Source organism: Plectropomus leopardus, chromosome 14 (assembly GCF_008729295.1).
Source record: "Plectropomus leopardus isolate mb chromosome 14, YSFRI_Pleo_2.0, whole genome shotgun sequence".
NCBI lineage: Eukaryota > Metazoa > Chordata > Actinopteri > Perciformes > Serranidae > Plectropomus > Plectropomus leopardus.
Genome location: NC_056476.1, coordinates 3,357,732 through 3,378,857, shown reverse-complemented (window position 1 = coordinate 3,378,857; position 21,126 = coordinate 3,357,732). Strand labels below are relative to the sequence as shown.

At 37.3% G+C, this 21,126-nt stretch overlaps 2 protein-coding genes across 3 annotated transcripts in view; one reads left to right on the top strand and one right to left on the bottom strand.

Moving 5' to 3' along the window:
• Positions 1 to 21,126, top strand: part of LOC121953560 (phospholipase B1, membrane-associated-like) — a 100,475-nt gene that overhangs the window by 35,779 nt on the left and 43,570 nt on the right. Inside the window, exon 6 of the mRNA XM_042500727.1 lies at positions 1,658 to 1,730. Coding sequence (XP_042356661.1) covers positions 1,673 to 1,730 — 58 coding nt within the window. The 5' untranslated portion in view covers positions 1,658 to 1,672. The remainder of the gene's footprint in view (positions 1 to 1,657; positions 1,731 to 21,126) is intronic.
• si:dkey-177p2.6 (uncharacterized protein LOC568712 homolog) lies at positions 14,245 to 17,411 on the bottom strand. 2 transcript variants are annotated; one of them, XM_042500887.1, is made up of 2 exons: positions 17,243 to 17,411; positions 14,245 to 15,353 (listed from the first exon to the last, which is right to left on the bottom strand). In XM_042500887.1, exon 2 carries the CDS (start codon positions 15,347 to 15,349, stop codon positions 14,570 to 14,572), a length of 780 nt encoding a protein of 259 aa, XP_042356821.1. In that variant the 5' UTR covers positions 15,350 to 15,353; positions 17,243 to 17,411; the 3' UTR covers positions 14,245 to 14,569. The 2 variants fall into 2 exon arrangements, with proteins under 2 accessions (XP_042356821.1, XP_042356820.1); XM_042500886.1 differs by having other exon boundaries at positions 17,248 to 17,411.

The following is a 21,126-nucleotide window of genomic DNA, read 5'->3' as shown; positions in this document are numbered from 1 at the left end:
ACATTCTTTGACTTCACATCATTTGAAATGCATTTCTTTATGGATGGATGGAATTTTTATTCACTATGTAACAGCTCTATCACGTGTCTTAAGAGAAACTAAAGTATTTTTGTTTGGTTTAAAGTAAAATATAATAATAACGATGACAATAATAATAACAATAATGTAATTATTATATAATTCATCTAATAATAAATGTTTCATTGTTATAATAATTTCACTTAAATCTCTAGTTTACTTACATATTTGACTGTTTTCACTCTTTCTTCAGCTTCCAACATTCATCATGTTAAAGACGTGGACTTGAGGCTGAAATTTTTTGGCTTATAAATAGAACTGATAATAATGAGCGTAAATTGCTTTGATTTCGCCCATGATGCCATGGTTTCACTCCTCCAGTACTGCACACACTGCATTATGCTGCGAGTCAAACTGCTGCTAGATCAGTCCACAACAACATCATCAGGGTTTCCCCAGTTTCCTTTTTTTAACTTGACGTGGACAGTGCACACAAACTGTCAAACTGCTGCTAGATCAGTCCACAACATTTCATCAGTCAGCAGCAGGGTTTTCCCCCAGTGTTTCTTTTTTCTTTTTTTAACTCCTCCCCCGCCATTGACGAGATTTTGTTTTCATTGTAGTGTAGGGGACACCGTTGATGATGTTATGCAATAAAACAACATTTCCACATCCAAAAACAAACGAACAAGACAATCTAAGGTCCCAGGGTGACGGGAGGAGAGGACTACTAACGTGCCGACTTTATTGCTATTTAGCGGCTTTTCTGAGCCTCTCAGTGACATTGTTTTTAAAAAACCTCAACAGGAGAAACATTTAGCGACTTATTTAGATCATCAGTGAACAAGGAGGAAATATACTGTCCAGGGGCGGCCCTTGGCAGAGGAGATATAGGACTTCACTTAGAGCGCTGGAGGGGTTTTCTCCGCCGGTGTCTCGACTGGTGTCCGCTCCGCTATCTTTCTCCGACGGTGTCCTCGAATGTCTGCTCTGCTCTCATTCTCTGCCGGCGTCTCCGAAATATTTGCGGTTTGAGTTCAGGTGTAGTGAGTTTCCAGCTCGGTTATGCTGAAGGAATAAACTGATATCTGATGTTTGATTCCTTCCAACAAATAGAACAACATGTAAATATGCAGAGATCACAGCAAAGCCGTTACTTCTGTTCTGTAGCTGCTGCTTCCTGACAATTTGGGGAATGTTCCTCTTTATAGTTCCACTAAAACTCAAACACAATATTATTTTCTGCATTATTTTTGTACAATTCAAGTTGACACAAGAAGATAAGAGGGAAAAGAACAAAAATATAAAAATGAAATTAATTTTGAAATTGAAAAATGAGTCAGTTTATCGTCAGTTTTTATCGTATCGGTTGAAGTAATCATTATCGTGCTTCACTGTTATTCCATCAGTTACTTGTATTTTTGTATCCAGTATTTTTGGTTGGTTTATCATAAAATATGATGAAAATGTAATAATAGTGATTCAATGTTATTATTATTTTTAATTATTATTTTATATACTAATTATATTTTAGTTAAGAATTGATTCAATAACGCATTTTTTATTATTGTTAACAATTTGACTTAAATCTCTATCTCACCTCTATATTTGACTGTTTTTCCCTCATATTTTTTTTCAGCTTTCAACATTCATCATGTCAAAGACGTCGGCTAAGGCTGAAAGGTTGCTGGTTCAAATCCCTGCACAAACAGGTAGGAAAAAAACACTTTTCTATCAGTTACTTGGCTCTTTCAGCAGCTGTGGTTTAAGAGTTGTTGAGCAAAGCAGCATGTATAGGTGTGATTGTGAAACAGGGCGTCTCTGGGAAAAAAAACCCTTCAAGGTTTGGGTAAATAAAATACCTAGAAATGTTTTTATAGTTGAGTTTTGTGCACCATCCTCACTGTTGTGTGTAATTCATTATGTAGATTATAGCTGTCTGTTTGGCATTTAGAGCATCAGAGATGTTGCTTGTGTTGCATCAGATGCTTTCGTGCACAGAGCCGCAGACTTCATCGGTTTCAAAACTTGATAATGAGTGATGAGAGGAATATTTTAACTGCTCCTAAACACGTTAGACAGAATCCCTGAACTTCTTCTGAACATGAGCACTGTTAATATCTCCTCAAAATACAAGAGCGGTCCAGAGCTCTGACGGGGGGGGGGGGGGGGGTCATTTTCAGGGGGAGGGTGACGGCACACATTATCTCCTCTTTTGGAGAAACTTGCAAAATTTACCGTCAGTAAATGAGACTTTTTGTACTTGATAATTATCTGTAGTGGTGATTTAAGAAGATAAGAGTTTTCAGTAATCTGTTTAAGTAACTTTGTGCACTTAGTTGAGATAAAAATACATACTTTTTCTGAATCAAAGAAAATCTGGAGAAAAAAAAAACATGAAACTTCAGGCATGTAAAGCCCAGTATACACTGTGCGATTTTGGGCTGTCCCACACAAAAGACGACCATGTTGATGCCAGCATAGAGAATTAGCAAGTCAAAATAAGTACTAGCATAACTATGTAGAAATATAAAATATAAATACAGTAATAGTTAACAATTAAAATAAAATAAATATAATATATGTAAATATTAAAATGAAATATAAATGTAAAGAAAAACAGCAATAGACAGTTAGCACCAGTATGTGAATATATGTAAATATTTAAATTATAATGTGGATAGTTATGATAAGTTATATGAACTATCCACTTTGTGGGATTTTAAAGATTTTTTTTTTTTTAAAATTAATCTTTAATTTTTAACAGAACCTGACATATGACCTTACAGAGACAAATAAATAAATAAAAAATTAAAAGTGTGAGGAAGAAAAAAAAATTACAAAAGAGGGGCACTTGCAGCAGAGCAGGGTCAGTTACAAACGTTTTCGGTGGTACTTCATTATAATACAACAGTTTTGTCAAAACAACCCATCATGCTTGGTTTAACGATAAGAGACGGTGTAACACAAGTCTACCTTTGTATAAAAGTGTCCATTTACAGTTGCAGACTTTCATCATTTGTGCCATTATGCAAACTCATTTTCGCCTGAGTTGTGGTTGGTGGTTTTGTATCCTTCCAGTTCATAGTCTTCATTTTCTTGGCAATCAATAATAGCATCTTCAGTATATAAAAATTAAATTATTTGAAAATTAGACGACATTGTATCCACTTCATCAAAAACACACATTCATTGTCACAGTTTGACAGCTCACATCAAAGATCAAATTAATTTAATACAAAGATTACATAAATATATGAGAATTGATTAGAGACAAATAAAAGGTTCATTCAACATTATTATGCTTGACTGAAGGGTCTCACTAATATCTGTAATCAATGTCATTAATGTGATCACCACATGATGGGCCTCCATGCATGTTGGCGAGAGCACATCTGCCACGTGTGTGTCTGATCTGCATGTGCCCCGCAGAAGATGTGACTAATGGCTTCTCCTCTGCCTTTAATTACCCACATTTATAATTAATTTGGAGAAAATTAGATTGAACCGTGCAGGCCGCGCAGCCATATGGTACACTGCCGCTCTTGTTAGAGGACTTCATTTGGTTTCTGGCCAAAACTCACCATCACCATTATCATAATCATTATCGCGATCATCGTTATCACCATCATCAGCACCAACGTCGTCATGTGAAAATGGTGTACTTTTTTTTGTTTCATGTTAGAAGTTGGAGAAATCCTACAATGTTCAGGAAAACTGACTTTAGTGGTCTGAAAAAAAAAACATTCTCAAGCTGAAACAATTAATCAGCAATAAATAATTGATTAATTGATCAAACAGGGATCAACACTAACTTTTAAAAGTGGTTTTAAGGCTGACAACCACTGATGGTGTTCACGGACGCATTAATGGCTCTTACAGCCTCCACCTCGTGTGTTTGAGCTGCTCGCTCATGATGCTCAAAGCTCCAGTGCCTGTTTTTAGGCCTGTAATTCTGTATGATGTGCTGCTTCAGATAGTGAACTCGATGTGTCACTTATCGAGGTGTATGTTGCACGTGCTTTGCAGTATAGTTTTCCGTCCTGCTGGCAGGATACTTCACTCCCCGCGACGTTCAGATTCGCTTTTTTGTGTTTCATCCAGGTTCATGTGGTTCTTTGTCAGTTGAATGTGTTTGCACTTTTCTTTGCGATGTTGTAGTTGTAGTCATTTTATGTCTCTTTGTGGTTGTTGTTTTCCCTTTTATAGTCCTTGTGAGTCTCTTTGCATCTTTTTGTGGCTATGTTGTACATCTTTGTAGTTGTTTTGTGCCTCCTTGTGGTTATTTTAAGTGCCTCTCAAGTTGCTTTGCAATCTTTGTTTACATTTCAGGTGTCTTTGTAGTTGCTTTGTGTCCCTTTTTAGTAATTTTGTGTCTTTGATTTGTCTCTTTGTGGTTGTTTGTGTCTCTTTGTAGTCATTTTGTGTCTCTTTTTGGTCATTTTGAGTCTTATGGTTGTTGTTTTTCCTTTCTTAGTCTTTGTGAGTCTCTCTGTGTCTCTTTACGGCTGTGTTAAATATTTTTGTAGTCATTTTGTGGTTATTTGGGGGCCTGTGCCAGGTAGGCCAGTTCAGTAATCCATGTATGCATCAAGTTTTTAGAAAAATACGAGGGGGGTGCTAAAATAGTAGCCTAATTTTTAATTCTTGTTCAGCCTAATGTGATTACTTCCACAACATGCCACATTTCATCAGTTCCAGTGTGAGAGTCTGGAAATGCACTGTGTCAGATCCAGTAACTGATAAAGTTTTGGCAGTGGCTGTCTGGAAATGACCTGGTCGCTAACTTCCCCTTATTTCCCCTCTCAATTAGCACGTCCACGTGTTCTGAGGTCACAGACAAATCACAGCAGCCTGTGACTGACTGTCTGTCTGACAGTCAGTCAGGAAAAACAACATACCAGCCGCTAATTTGTTCTCTCTGCGAGAAATGAACGGGAGCCTATTGGTCAGAAGACGCCGCATCAAATCCATTTCTACATGAACGCATGTGTTAAGTTCACATCCCGGACCTGCACTCGAGTCTCCACCGTGTCCTTGGGACCTTGAAAAATCACGTACACACATAATCAGACAAAAAGGAATTTGTTCCTCTGGGTCGTGTACCTCGTCACACACATTCCCACATCTGTCTTCGGGAAAAAAGCCAAAGTTAAGATATGACTTTGTTAAAGTCACAAGATTTCAGTCTTTTTTTATCCGTGTTGTTTAAATCTCAACTGATCCCCTGATTAAATTTCAGGTTTTTATATTAATATTTTTGATAGTTGCACTTTATTTTGTATGTCTGTATGTACTGGGGTTTAAAACACATTATGATTGAGTAAATGAGTAAAGTTATTCCTTTGAAATGCAGAGTTATAAAGGACTTTACTGATACACAGAAAATACAGCAAGATTTTTAGGGAAAAATCGTTTATATTCGATAAGTTGATCAACATTAATTTTTAGTAAGCCATAAATTGTCGAGGTAATTTTAAGCAAAAATACCAAATGATCCCAAGTTCAAACTTCAACCAAAAGAGCAAAAAATAAAATAAAATAAACAACAACAAAAAAGCTATGAGGAGGCATCAACACAGCCTTTACAAATTTTAAGAGGTATTCACTATTTTCTGACATTTTTACAGTCTGAACAATTAATTGATTAATTTAGAAAATATTCTGCAGATTATTCAATAATTAAAATTATCGCTGCATCTGGACTATTTAACTTTCAGACTGATAAGTTATAAACATGCCAGCCTATGCTGGCAGCTTTCATGAACAGCCTAAATAAGTGGATTTACATTGGTAGTTTTTTTCATAGCTGATAGTATTTCCAAGATCATATAAGGACCACTTTGGTGTCCAGAAATTACAAGTATTTATTTGTTTTAAACAGAGTTGAAGCCAAGAGAAAAGCCTGAAGCGTCATTTTTAGACCAGCGTGAGGCGCTAAAACTCTTTACTAAGCCCAGATTAATGAAACTTTTATTTAGCAGCTCTTTAAGGAACCAAATCTTGTCATCTAAGGATAAATTTCAATTAATGAAAAAATAATAATAAAGTATAGTTTTGAGCAACAATATAAAATACATGTATGAAGAAACCAGTATGTCCTTTGCATATTGGCAGCCCTAAATGGAAGTAATATGTACTCTAACTTTAAAGTGATTACTTCTTTATCTCATGTTTAACAACTTAATTGGCATATAACATAAGTTATACATAATTTAACCCTCTGTGTGCTGCTTTAGGATGCCTTCAGCAAGCATTTAAACCTATTTAAAATCTACGCAAATTGGTGCGATTTCTTTAAAAAAAAATGTGGGATAAAAAGCAATGAGCAACTTGGTAAGAAATGTTCCACAAAAATCTGCTAATTTCTTGCAAATCATTAACTGTATCATAATTACATATTTAAATTTATGTTACAGAATTATTATATATTTAAGAACTTCCCCTGGTCATTTTCTTGTCTGTTTGTTTTTTAGTTTATTTTGTTTAGTTTGTTTGTTTTTACTTATTTTAAGTTAATTTAAGTGTATCTTCTAAAATAATTTCGTGCTAATTTTTGGGGTAATTTCTTCTTTGCTCAATGCCTTCCTCCCATGTTTTTTAGAAAAGTCAAGCCAAATTGCTCCGGTTTCAGAGGGTTAAGGTATGAGAGAGTTGAAATGATGTATTGTTGCTGTGTTTAGTTTTCTCTGGACAGAGACTCGCTGCTTTTTAGGACACAACTTGTTTAAATTCTATGCTTTTTTTCTGTCTTAAAACAATAGTCAGGTGACCAGATGAACACTGAATTAGTTCTTGCTAGCGGTTATAATCCATCCTACTCATACTGGACCCTGAGAAACCCCTTCCTCACGCACTTTGAATATGCACTGATGGGAGACAAATCCACTCGATGCATGCAAAAATGTATTCAAAAGTTTATTTGACGTCATTATGAGGTTTCAGCTGCCTAAATTTGACAAATCAAGTTATCTTCCAAAGTTAATGGCTTCTTAGTACATAATACCCCTGTTTTTGTTGCTATTATTATACTGCAGCTCAGCACGGAAACTCAGAAAACAAATTTCATACTGCAAAAATAGTAACTTCGGGAAGTGGAAGGGATCCTTTAAAAGCCAATGTGAACAGGATGAAATGACTACTGTTCTAAGATGAACTTGAATTTGAATTTGAATTTTGAATTTTAAGAGATATGACCATGCCCAACATCAGAACTGATTAGGGGTGTTAAAATCTATAAACCCAGACCCACTTTACACTGCAAACATCATTCACACTGATAAAACATGTTTTTCTTCACGTCAAAAGCGTGTGCTGCTGGATCTGCTGTATCCATCCATCAGCCCAGTGGGTCCGTCCCATTGTTTTGCAGCAGCAGCAGAGGTTGTTTGTTCTGCGAGTGTGGTGTGCTGACTCAGCCAAAGCCTGGCTTTACTCCGCCGCAGCAGACTGATGTCTGCCTGCAGAGAAACATTAAACCCGGACTGGCACACCGCAGCACTCTGCTGGCCTGCAGGCAGACTTTTATACAGTTATACACTTATATACCACACCTTCAGCTCCTTCAGTTTCACTGTGGGACTAATGCACAGTGATAGATAGATGGATAGATAGATAGATAGATAGATAGACAGACAGATAGATAGATAGATAGATAGATAGATAGATAGATAAGCTCTCTCCTCACGTGTTTAATGGTAGCTGTGGTTTCGTGCAGTAGCTCACGTGTTGCTCCTCCTCTCATGTGACCACTCCCTGAATTTCAGTCCTCTAAACTAACAACATCTACTGTAACTCTGCTTCTGTCTAATTCTCTGGAGTGAACTGAAGGAAAGACAAAGTGCACTAAAATTAACACTGCCGTTATAATAAAATAAATACTGCTCAAGAGTGAAAAACACACCAGAATCAGCTTTACTGAACAAGAATTCACATAGAAGGAGTTTGACTTTTTCATTGCTCTTAATATACTTACAGAGAAATAGACACAACAGCTAAGAACAAGGACAATAAAACTCAGCATGGAGGTTTGTTTTGCTGTTTTATCTTTATAAAAGCCCAACCAATATCCTGCACACTCTGTATCTGTATTTGTTTTCCTAACAATACTTCACAGATGCAAACAAGAATTAAGCTCCATGAAGTTACGTTAGATTTCATCCCAGGCAGCCGTTATTTTATTTAACCTCATTTAACCAGGAGAGTCCCTGTAGGATTAAAGTCATAAATAACCCAAATGACCATTTTTGTATCAGTAAGTCATGCCATATTACCTTCAATTCAACAGTAACACATGTAACAAAAGTAAAACTATGTCAAAACATTTTTGCTAAAATGCATGTGTTTGGAAAGTACCGACTATGTTCACTGTTTTCTGTGGAGGCATACACCAAAAATGTTTTCTGTACGTACTCAAGGTATCACAGCATGACTAACTGATACACAAACGGTCCATTTGTGGGTGGATTATTCCTTTAAGAATCTCCTTTTTAAGAAAGACCAAGACAGGCAGCAAATAAAAACATAGTTACAGACAGAAAAACACAGAATGCACAAAACGAAATAAAACAAAAAAGGAAGAAATAGTGATGCAAAAAGAACTCGCAGCTCAAAAGAGAAATTTGAAAGAGTTAGTTTTAGTTAGTTAGTTTTGTAACCAGGTAAATATAATACTGGTCTTGAGGAACCCTCCATGTTAGACGGACTGCAAGTCACCGGCCATGTTATCCTTATTGCGCAATCGGTATTTACATCTTATCTTATAGTATTTAATATTACGCATGGCATAGTATTTATTATTCCTGCACCGCTCTTACGCTTTGTTGATTTATTTTTTTATGTGATTTGCAGTGACAACAAAACAAGTGAAACAAGCACGATAACATACAAACAGTCAAGAGAGACAAACAATAACACATACTGTGAAACCAAAGACAGTGAAAAATTACAACACAAAACAAAACGGATACAGCACAGGCTTTAACTGATGTGTATGGGAAATGTGGTTAAAAAAAAAAAACAGCTGAGATATAGCAAAAACATGCACACAGATGGATGTGTTAGTGTGTGTGTGTGTGTACACTTTACACTCCTTACACTTTAATTTAAAAACCTTACATTACAATACTAATAAAGTATCTCTATCTGTCCGATGGTTCATCTATCTGTCTGTCCATCTACATGTTAACACATCAGTAATTTGATTATTACTATCTTAAATACTTTTACTTAAATACTAAATAATTTGATTGAGTACCTTTTCTGTACTGCAGTATTTTCTCGCTGCGAAGTAAAGTGAAGTAATGGATCTGAATACCTGTAGCTGCGTTGCCTTGTATTTCTGCAGATGTGTCTGCAGCAGAGGTGAGAGTGAAACATGAGAATCAGGCTTTTCACTCACTAACTGGGATAGTTTCCAGTGACATTCCCAGGAAACCTGTTTTCCCAACTTTAAGAACTGCTGGTGCTTATTTTAACTGGACAGAGCAGAAGCTCGCTTAGTGCAATAATCATAATGAAGCTGCAAAACACCAGGAAAAGCATCGACAAAACACCACTGAACATACGTTTTGAATTTGCACCGTCATGCTTGCTGTGAGTTCACGGCTGCTTTTCAGTCACATGGGCACCAGAGGGCGGTCTTGGCTTCCTTTTGACTTCTGTGAAAACTCTGCAAAGTGAGATTTTGCCCTGAGCTATGCTTCACAGGGTGTGTACTGCTGCTTGTGCAAAGCTCTAATGTTGTATATTGGAGATGTTTACACCCAAGTGCCTGCAGGTCCTTACAAAGTCTTACTTTTTTTTTTTTTTTTTTTTTTTTGGCCTTTAAAACTCATTACATAGTCTCAAATTTGGATTTGTGAAGTCTTAATTGTTACAAATATTTCAACTGATTTCATTTTTTAAAATTAATTTATCCGTCTTTTCATTTCTTACCGTCAAAATGAAAACTCTTCTGTGTGCAAGTCCATATTTCTTATGTTGCAAATTTTTAAACCTAACGCTGGGCCTAATACTGTCTTTATACTTGCACTTACCTGTTGGCAAAACGTCGAGGACCTTAACTCACTTTAACCCTTTGACCCCTGGATTGATATCACTTTTCTTGTGCTACATTCACATGTCTTTCACAAGTTTTTAAATCTTTGAACCCTGAGCAAATTGGTTTGATTTTTGTCAACAAATGGTAGAAAAAGGCATTGAGCAACTTGGCATGAAATGTTCCACAAATTACACAAATCACACATTCACACGAGTATCTCATTGATTACTTCTTGTGAGAAAAATAAACAAAAACAGAATAAAAAAACAACAGGACTAAAAAAAGAAACAAAAACAAGATTCTGAAACATTTCATACAAAATATTAATCGTACTCTAGTTTTATATTTTTTTAATTTCATATTTTTATACAGTTTTCTTTAAAAGGTTCTTAAAAGCATTCAATTTAAATTTAAATTATGTCTTGATACATGTACACCGTTTGTGTTTTCACAGTAAAGGCAGAATTTGGTGAAAAAATGTTTCCCTTTAAGGCCTAAAACAGGGCAAAAAAAACAGCCCAACCATTAACCAGATACAGTCAGTCATGTATTGACTAATACTTCATTGTGTATGCACGGTTGGTGTGCAGTAAGGCTCGTTTTGTGAGAAAATAATTTTGGTAGTTTTTTGTTATCTGGAACACACAAACATGTCTGTTGCATAATGTAAAAAATAAAGACGCACACAAGGCAGTTCGGGTATTTTTTTTTACTGTATTATTGAATAAAATCTATAAAATATTCCACAAAAAAATACAATACATTATTAATTATCATCTCATTATTTAGCATCCTTCAGTTACATTTACAACAGTTTGTGCTTTTGCAGACCGTACTGACACGCTCACACATTTATAAATAACACTGCAGCTTTCAGCTGTTTCTATTCAGTCCTGTCAGACAGATCAAAACAGAGAAGTGGTTTTATTTCAGAGGCTGATATCCAACAGATTCACACTGTGTTTCTGTGCCGAGCCGTCAGGAGCGAAAACAAGTTGTTGTTGGAGCAGCAGTGTGCTCCTCGTACATCTCATGTGATTGGTCGGTGGTCTGAGTCTGGGCAAAACAAGCTCTAGACCCCTCCTACTGAACAACTGACGCAAGCTGCTTCCTCCCACCCCTCCTCTTCCTCCTCCTCCTCCTCCTCCTCCTCCTCCATGTCCTCCTCCTCTTATTTTTCCCTCCTGGCCCTCGCTGCCACCTTCTCCCTCAGCTAGTTTACTGTCATCCTGTCAGGATACATTAAGGTCTTATGCCGCCAGTGTTCAGCAAGCACAGAAAAAAAGGCCAAGAAGAGGGAGGAAATGATGGCGGTTCTGGCTTTTAGTGCTTTACATAACACCTCGCCTCAGTTTTTAGTTTTTTTATCAATGAAGCTCGAGCTCAGGCAGCCACGTAAACCTCAAATAAAAACTAGGTTCAGTAGTAAGGCACGTTGTCGACATGAGACGGGAGATGGAGATGAGGACGGATTGCTTTGGTCTGAGAGAAAAGCATTGGACTGCATTGGATTGGATTTAAAACAGTGAAATAAACATCTATGGGCGACGGACAGGAGCGTCCACGTAAACCAACAACAGACAGACATCAGGAGGTAGAACAGGAGTAAACCACAGACAGTGAAGGTCAAAAATCACTCTCTGAATCTCTTCTAATGGACAGGTGATTGGAGCTTCAGGTAGAAACACATATAAAACTGTTTTAAAAAAAACTCCCAACATTGCAGTAAAAATTCATACCATCATGGCCATAAAATACAGATGCCTCTGTTGTTACAATTTTGAGACATGGCAAAGTCGTCCTGATTGTTGACTTGAGGCGATCAGCTCCTCAGTCAGAACCGGACTGGGATTACATTACTATTTAGGCCCTGTCTACATGTATACAGATATTTTTGAAAACTGATTTTTACCTCGACGTGTGGCCTCTCGTTCACATGCAGAGTTTTAGGTCACTTGTACTGAGATTTTTTTCAAAACTCTTTACTTTTATGTCATGGATGTATAAAGAAAACTGGATATAACATTAAAGGTGGACACCTGTTCATTCCTTTGAAAAATCAAGGTTCCCATGGTCATTGAAAACCTGAAACATTTCACAATCACATATTCCAGGCCTGGAAAAAAATATGGAAATAGGGAAAAACGTTTTTTTTTTGTAATGCAATATAACAGCAAATTTATTTTCTGTACGTGTCGACGTAACGTAGCTCTAATATTTGACATTTTGTTTACCATGACGGATGTTTCTCCATTTCTCCCTTTACAATGATTGGAGACCATGGAAGACAACGTTGTGAGGGTCTGGGTTTTTTTGCAGTCTAGTGTGGATGGAGATATTTTGAAAAATGAAGGATGTGTTGAAAAAAGAAGAAAACGTCGGTTTTTAGAAATATCTGTACATATAGACAGAGCCTTAAAACACGTTTTTACGCGGCATTCGTGACATGTTGGATTTATCGTAAATACAAGCTGCCGAGAAGGAAGAACTGTTTGCGTCAACCTCCTGGTGAAAGGATGATTCTAGTTCTCATACAGGCTCTGATAATTTGTCCCATTTGAAACGGGAGAAATGGTACGAAAGCAGAAGACATGGCAGCCAGTATGCTGACAGCCCAAGGTCACAAAGAAATCAGAATTATAAGTTACACTCACACCCAAAACGATACACTCTACATACAAATAATATCTGCTGCGGTTTGCGATTGATTTTCCATTCATAAATAAGAATAATATTACATAAACGCTTTAAACATTTAACCCTTCCTCTATCGGAGAAACACGATGTTAACCATTGTTCTTGTGATACACTGTGGCATTCAGCTGTGAGGATTGGACGTCTTTGGCTGGTAAATCCCCAAATTTGGTGGCCACATTCTCCTTTTCACAAATAAATATATATATATGTCCAGCCTGAATACAACCGCAAAGATTTTGGGCTGGTTTTCTAATTTAAAGATCCTACATGGAGCAATAAAAAAACCATTCATTCTGAAAGGAAACCCAGGCCTTTGCCCTCCCGGCTGGCTGCAGCACACACACCCTCTTAAGTAATTGAAGAGATTTCAATTAATAATCAACCCAGGTCTGATCTAACCGCCTGAGTGACGCTCAGACCGTGGCGGCTCGGGTTCCTTCTTCCTTTGCCGTGGATTCACTCAGATGTGTTGCTTTTACTAAAACTTGATAAAACAGGAGAGAAAAGTGGCATACATGCTATGAGGTTGGATATTTAAGGCTCCATCTGCATTTATAGTTTTACCAAATTAATGAAAATCCACCTTTGACACTCTCACACTGAGTGTTGAAATATACTTTTGGAGCAAGAATCTACTTTTACTACAGATTATTGACGCACTGCCAAAACACAAGCCGTACTGAAGCTGCACAGATCTGTTTTCTGCTACTGTGGCTGCAGACATTGGGCTCTCTGTCTGGTCAGAAATGCATTTCTCCTTGTTGAATGTCAACAATAATATTTGGTAGATGAAATTTTCTACTGTCTAAATTCACTGAGACTTTTAAAAATATCTGTATGCACCAAAATGTTTGTCCAGTAATCCACCTGAGTGTTCACAACTGAAAACAGTATAACAGTGTTTAAGAATGGATGTTTCATAATCTTATTTTAACCCTTTGAAACCAAAGCACATGGTCTTGATTTCTTTCAAAAACACGCAAAAAACGTAATAAGCAACAGGAAACGATGAGCCAAAACTAAGTAAGAAATTAGCAAAAAGAACAAGAACATTGATTTAAAAAAAATAGAAAGAAAGTTAAATTAAATTATGACACTTAGAAACCTAGTTTTTTTTAAAGATTTTTTTCCTAAACATTTTCCCTAACTTTTCCAAAAAATATTTCTCTAAATCTAATAGGAAAAGAAATCTTAAAAAACAAAAAAAACAAAGAAACAACCGGGAAAAAAGTGATTAAAACTTGTAATAATTTAACAAACATATGTTATGTATATACGTATGTATGTTAACAAACATATTTAAGCATAATTTTATAAAATTTGATTATTGTAGATTTTTTTTCTCAAGCTTTTTTCTTTTTTTCTCAGGCTTTTTAAAAATAATTTTCTATATCTGCTCTTTTAAACATTTCTTACGAAGTTGCTCATTGCCTTTTTTCCCATGTTTTTGAAAGAAATCAAACCACTCTGCTCAAGGTTTATAGGTTTGAATATTATGAAAAGGCATCTGAAAGCAGCACTCGGAAAATAACGTTGCTCCAAGTTTCAAAGGGTCAAACGGTAAATTTGAGGCAAAGGTTCATGCACATAACTCAAAATGTCAGATGGTTTCTTATAAATTGGTTATATGCGTAGGAATGGACAAAAAACTAAGTGAAGTTTTTGAACCAAAATATCAGATGAAGCCTTAAAAATCCAAGGACCCTCCAATCAGTCCTTGTTCCCCGCCTCCGCCGTCGGCCTCCTCAGCTGCAATCAGACTCGAGTCCTTGATCAACAAAGTGCAGGAAATGTTCAGGAGTTCATCTGCGATCAAGATTTTACCAGAATCTCCATGATGTGGTCCAGCTCGTTCAGGTCCATCAGACAGGACTGGAGACTCCCGGCCGAGGCGTGACCGGGAGGGCGCATTTTAACGTCTTCATCCGTCCAAAGCGACACGCTGACGGGCCACAGGGAGCCCGCCGCCCAGGCAGAAGGCAGATCTGAAGTCTCGTACATCGATGTGTCAATGTCCTCAAAGATGTCGTCCAGGGCGAGGTCGCTGAGGTAGCCCATGGTGTTTACTGCATCACTGAAAGCGTTGACCGTCGCAGCGGGGAGTGATTTCTGCTGGTCGGCCGAGCTGTCCTCCTCGTGGGAGGAAAGCTCTGGGGACAGTGGCAGAGACAGGTTGTCCCCATCACCCTCTGCACAGCCGGGGCACGTGACCGGCATGTCCTCCCTGAAGTCTTCCCTGAGAAAGCAGGAGTCAGGGTGGACGCCGTTGAGGAGTACCTCCGATGTTCCCACCCCGTCGCTCTGCATGTCCTCCTGGATCTGCCTGAGCGTGTTGATGAGCAGCACGGAGCGCCGCAGGCTGAGCTCCATGCCGGCCTGGTAGCCCTGCAGCTTCTCCAGGCAGAGGCCGAGCACCAGCTGACGCTGCTGCAGGTGGCTCATGTCCGATTTGGACGGACCCACGAGGAGCCCGCCCTCATCTTCCCCGTCCTCCTCGCCATTCTTCTCCTTCTCTGCAGCGGCTGCAGGGAGCATCTCGACCTCCAGCTCCTCCAGGCAGCTCCACTTCCGCTTCACACCGCGACCCAACATCGACCTACATAAACAGATTTACAGATTTAGATTAATTTATTTCAAACATGTACAAAAGAAACAGACAGAATAAATTATATTTTCAGACAATGAAAAACATAAAGCAAAAGAAATTATTGATTTGGTTTACATATTTGAAAGGGAGAAGTACAAACTTATTTAATCCCACCGCTTCTCCATAAAAGTATTCCCACAAATCCTTAAAAAGTCTTAAAAGGCATTGAATTAATTAATCAAAAAAATAAGGCCTTAATTGGTATTAAATGTCTTAAACAGTTACGAAAAAGTCTTACAACTGCTACGACATGATAGAATTTTATGCCATTGCATTACAAAATCTTAAAATAAATGGTAAAATCTATTTTTAACAGACAAAAAAACATGAATAAGTAACTGATAAAAAACTTATTTCTGCTCAACGGACAGCAAATAGAAAACCCAACTTTAACGTAGGGTTGCAGCTGTGTAACGCATGTATACTGTGGTATAAAAATGTAGTTATTGCATGTACATTTGCATATATATGGTATTGGAAAAAATGCGAATTTTTGGGGCTTTTTTGGTTTCATAGGGGACACTTTTCAGTCAAAATACCATTAAAAAATGTTTTCATGTTTAATTGATGGTAATTAAGTGTTTGTTCACCTTAAAAAAACCCTTCTATTTTTATTTTTGTTGAGGGTCAGTGTAACAGATAATTATTAACAAATTGCCTTGATGTCTTTCAAAAACAAGAAAAGAAGGCAATGAACAACTTAACTAGAAATGACTCCCCAAAAATAGAAGAAAGTTACAAGGAAATTACCTGAAAAGTAGCACACAAAAAAAGAGAAAAAAAATAAACACAAGGAAATAACCTGAAAAAAGTGATACAAATTAAAAGAATAATAAAATAAAATCTATATTATTTCTGTGACATAATTTTAAATATATAATTATACTAATTGATTTCTGGACATCTCCCCTAGGTTTTTGTAAAATAATAATTTAATAATTATGTCTCTCACTGTCTCTTTTTTCACCTTTTACAAATTCCTTGCAATTTTGCAGGATATGTTGAAGAAATTAAATCAAATTGCTCATGATTCAGGGGTTCAAACGCTTGTGAAAAGACGTCTAAATGCAGCACAAGGAAAATGTTCCAAAAAATTCTGTGATACCGTGAAACCACAATATTTTCCGAGACGGTTATTGTACTGTTGAAGTATGATACCACTGCAACCCTACTTTAACAACAGCAGCTTAAACCAGGTGATTATTTTTGGGAACACTGAGACACATTCAGGATCACATCAGGCTGCACAGCCATGTAATAAAGCTTGCATCCAGTTTATGTAACAGCACCAACCAACCAAACAGGGCTACTTCCCCCCAAATTCACCCAAAATTAACACCACAAACACAAATGCTGCTCCAACTCTTCAAATTTACAAGGTTTGATTTTTTTTTCACTTATGACATTTGATAAGCAACATCATAACTGTCATGACTCACTGTGCACTCAGCCCTACAGACTAAGAGACTTAACTCACCATTACAGACTTGAGTTTTTACCTTAAAGATCATTGTCTCAAATGTTTCCCCAAACACAAACGGGAACACATGAAGCCCCCTCTGATGAGTTTGACCCCCACATGTGAAGACAGCAGCTTATTCAACAGAGAGATAAACAACAAAATAAAGTAAAACATACGGTTATTTCCTAACAATCATGTCTCTTTATATAAGTAAAATCAGATGATAAATTCACTCCCTTCTACTTATTTAACCCAAGACCCCCAAAGAGCACCCCAGCCCCTTTAACAGACTTCACAGCAGCTGCGTTTAAACCGAGTTTCAAGAGAAAACATGCGGGTATTTTACGCTAACAGTAAAAAAGAGGTTAAAACCAACCTTACGTGCTCTTGGAGAGTGTCATGAGGTGTTTGAATCCGTCGTGTCTTCGGCTCGTTTCGTTTCGTGGCCGCGATCCTCCGCCGCGGAGTCCAGGAAGACGGGGAATGTTCCGTCGGTCCACGGCAGCGGGGGGAGGAGGCCGAGCCGCGGAGCACACGGGAGGAGGAGAGGGGGGAGCGCCGGAGCTCACGGGCCGGTCTGATTGGTCCGTGTCCCCGCTGATCAAGCCTCCGCCTCCGCCACTCACGGGGCAGCGAATGTGCGGCCGGTTGTTCCGACTGTGAGCTGCTGCTGCGTTCAGGAGCCGCTCCGGAAAAATCACAACCAGCGCCGGAGCACACGTGAGCGGCGACAGTGGTCACCGTGATCGAGGAAATTTAGATTTTAATCGTTGACAGCGGTATGTTTGTCCAAAGACTGATAAATTGTGAATTAAAACCCGGACCGTAGTATTAAATACAAGGCAGTTAGACTTTTTAACACGAGCAGAGCATAATGTGACACGGTTGTCTTTGTCACCATGGCCCACTGCTTAATTGAATTGATTTGATTTACTTAACACATTTTAAAAATGACAATGTTATACGTTTTAAGGAAAGGGCATATGCAGGGGAAACCCAGAAAACAATCAAGGGACTTGACAAGTGGGGTTCCCTATGAAAGTAGCAATCAGTTTGTACAATCTCTTATCATTTATCAATCAAAAACAAGTATAACATAGTAATACTGTAGGAAATATGCAATGTTATCAGTAGCCACATGCCTGAGCAACCGGATTGAATCTCCATTAATTAACTCATTCTTTAACTCCAAAGATGAAGCAGGATCAAAGACAAATTGTGATTAAATTTTTTAACTATGTGTCTAAAATGATAAAGCTACCTTGTGCCTTGTATGTATATCTGTGCAATAACAAGACATATAAATAAGAGACAGACAGATGAGGACAGAAATAATTATTTAAAGTAAAAGAAGAAGAGAAGAAAAGGTAAACATGAAAAAACACTGTTGTTGTAGGGTATTTTTTCACAGATTTTTGTAAATGATAAAGGAGAAAGTCTAACCAACCAACAACATGACAGCAGCTTTTCCCATTTTATGTAACCTACTCTGAGTGAATTTCACTACATTTAATATTTACATAAAGCAATATCCTAGGCCAACATTAATTTCCTGCTTGTGCAATTATATTCATGTATTTTTATATTGTCTAGTACACTACAACACACCATGTGTGTATTAATAAATCGTTGGAGTGGGTGAAAATTGCAGAAACAGTTGAGTTTTTTTCTAAAGTTCATAAAAAATTGAAGGAAGCTTGTTTTACTGACAGTAAAATCACATTAATAAGAGTTTGTGATTTATACTACACTAATGTTATGACTACCCATGCATATTTAATCTTCCTCACCTTGAGCCTTTCAGCAATAGATGTAGATGCAACAAAAACTGTGATGCAGATTTGTCTTGTTGTCAGCACTTTTCAGCCACTCTCCATGTGTGTTTTGGTGGAAAAGTGTTGTTCCACGCAGTACTAAACTGTTAATCCTTGCTTTCGTGCAGAACATCCTCCAACGTTTTTAGTTGTAATTTTTATAATGTAACAAGTTACACAGAATTCATGGAGATTGGTCAAATTTGCGACAGCTTTTGTGATCGTAACATCCCGAAGAGGCTGCATTAATGTTTACATCTCATGCTGTCAGGAGCACGTGCTTCAAGTCCGTGAGCAGATGCACGCTTCCTTCTGCACAGTGAGTTGGCGGGTGTAGTTTGGTAGAAAGAAAATAGCTCCAGCATTAAAGTAGGCGGGGTTCCATTAACCCCCAAAATTTGCAATTGATATTGAGAATATAAAATACATCTAATGGAAATAGTCAGTTTCGCAAAAACTCCTGTTTATCGCGAAAACGTTTCTATACTCGCATGAGGTGGTATTTCAGGCGATTCGAAACAGAAATGAAAACACTTTTTTTTGGCTCTTCTAGGTCGCATGATACTATGTCTATGTGCTTTTCAGTAGGAACTGGCTCCCTCATGAGCTGTTATTGCATCACATAACTCTGAGAAAGTTGAGCGGATCATCTGGAAGTTGTGAATTCCCAATTCCTCTGTGAAATTGTGGACTATCACCTCCCAGAAATCCCTTATACTTGGCCGCTCCCATACTTAAGGGGCTTGCTTTTCCATTATCGCTCGCATAACTCGCCTACGTCGCCTTCGATCGGAAATAATGACAGAGTGCGGTGGCTGCAATAGAAATAAAGCTGCTAATGTTTTGAACATCCATCGTCATGCTTCTCAGAATGTATCGCCAGAGGAAAAAATGCATAATATCACTCAATGGAAACACAGTCATGTTGCAGTTGTGTTTTACTTTAAAAATATTGCTTAAGTTTTGTGCAAATCTGTAATGGAAACCTCCCTGCTTCTCACAGCAAGGTCTGTGGATTATCTTGAGTAACTGGGTCACGGGGGACATTGTTGTTGAGTTTTTTAAATGTATTTTTCGCCATCTAGTTCAATGATGTTGGAGAAAGCACAGACATATTTACGGATGATATCTTTAAGGGGGCAGAGCGCATTGCGTTTATCATATCATATTGTTATTAATAACTGTCTGCTGTGTCACTCAAACTTTTGTCACTTGTTCCTTTTTTAATAATACAGTAACAATGTGTGTCTAAATTGTTTAGTCGTATAACTCTGTTTTTATGCCAAATATCTCAAAGCCAGACACACTGTTTTCAAAATGTTGTTTGAATATAACAGAGTGCAAATAGAATATACAGAAAGAACAACATATTTCAAAATGTGTCAAATAAAATACTAACAAACATCAATAAATCCGAGTGAGAAATGTCGTGAAGGCATAGAAAGTCGCAGTGAGCACCTGAACGCGGCATTTTAAAGAGACAGATGACTCAGAGAGTAGGGGGGAGGGGGTCGGCAGGACGTGACCGGAAAGACGGGGGAGGGCAAACACCAAATAAGGAAACTCTTCATTCAGTTTTTCAGCCTCTTCCTGCAGAAGCTCTCACAGCTACACTTCTGCTTTCCTGCTCTCCTTCCTCTGCTGAGCAGAAAGCAAATATCCAACATTGTTTTCTGCTGACCTAATTATGTGGCGCTGGAGCGACAGCTAGCATGTCAGTTAAAATCTACCTTAAAACCCAAAATGTTAATGTGTCATTTGAGGTTTTAAAATTCACATCAGTGCCAAAAACACATGAAGAATACAAGATCTAGCCCCAATAAATATGTCAAGTAAACTGTAGACTGATTAATCCAGTAAATTATAGACTTTATGCACATAGGAATCAGTTGCTGTACATTTTTGGTTGTAAATTATTGAATTGTAGTTAATCTAAAGTAGTGTTAACCTTTAAAACCTGAGCATATTGGATCGATTTCTTAAAAAACATGAGAAGAAAGCAATGAGCAGCGAAAGAACAAATTACCCAAAATTAGCAAGAAATCAGTGAAAAAGTACAAGAATATTGCTCAAAAATTAGTTTAAAAGAAAAGAAAAAGAAACTTACTCACAAAGGGATTATATTAAGTTATATTTTTATGTGAGTCGTTATGGGAATTTATTTTATTCTGTTAATTTATCTTTGACTTATTTATAAGGTAAATTGATGTTTTTGTACTGATAATTTGTGACTGTGTTGTTTGTATATTTTCTAAAATAAGAAAAAAATAACCAAGGCAAATAACACATAGAAAAAGTACTTTAAAGAATTTGAATAATTCTGTAACATAATTTTAAACGAACTAAATATTGATGATTTTTTTTTTTTTTTTTTAACCTATTTTTTTTTGTTCACTGGCTTTTTATAAAAAAAAAAAAATCTAAATATGCTATTGTCTTGCAATTT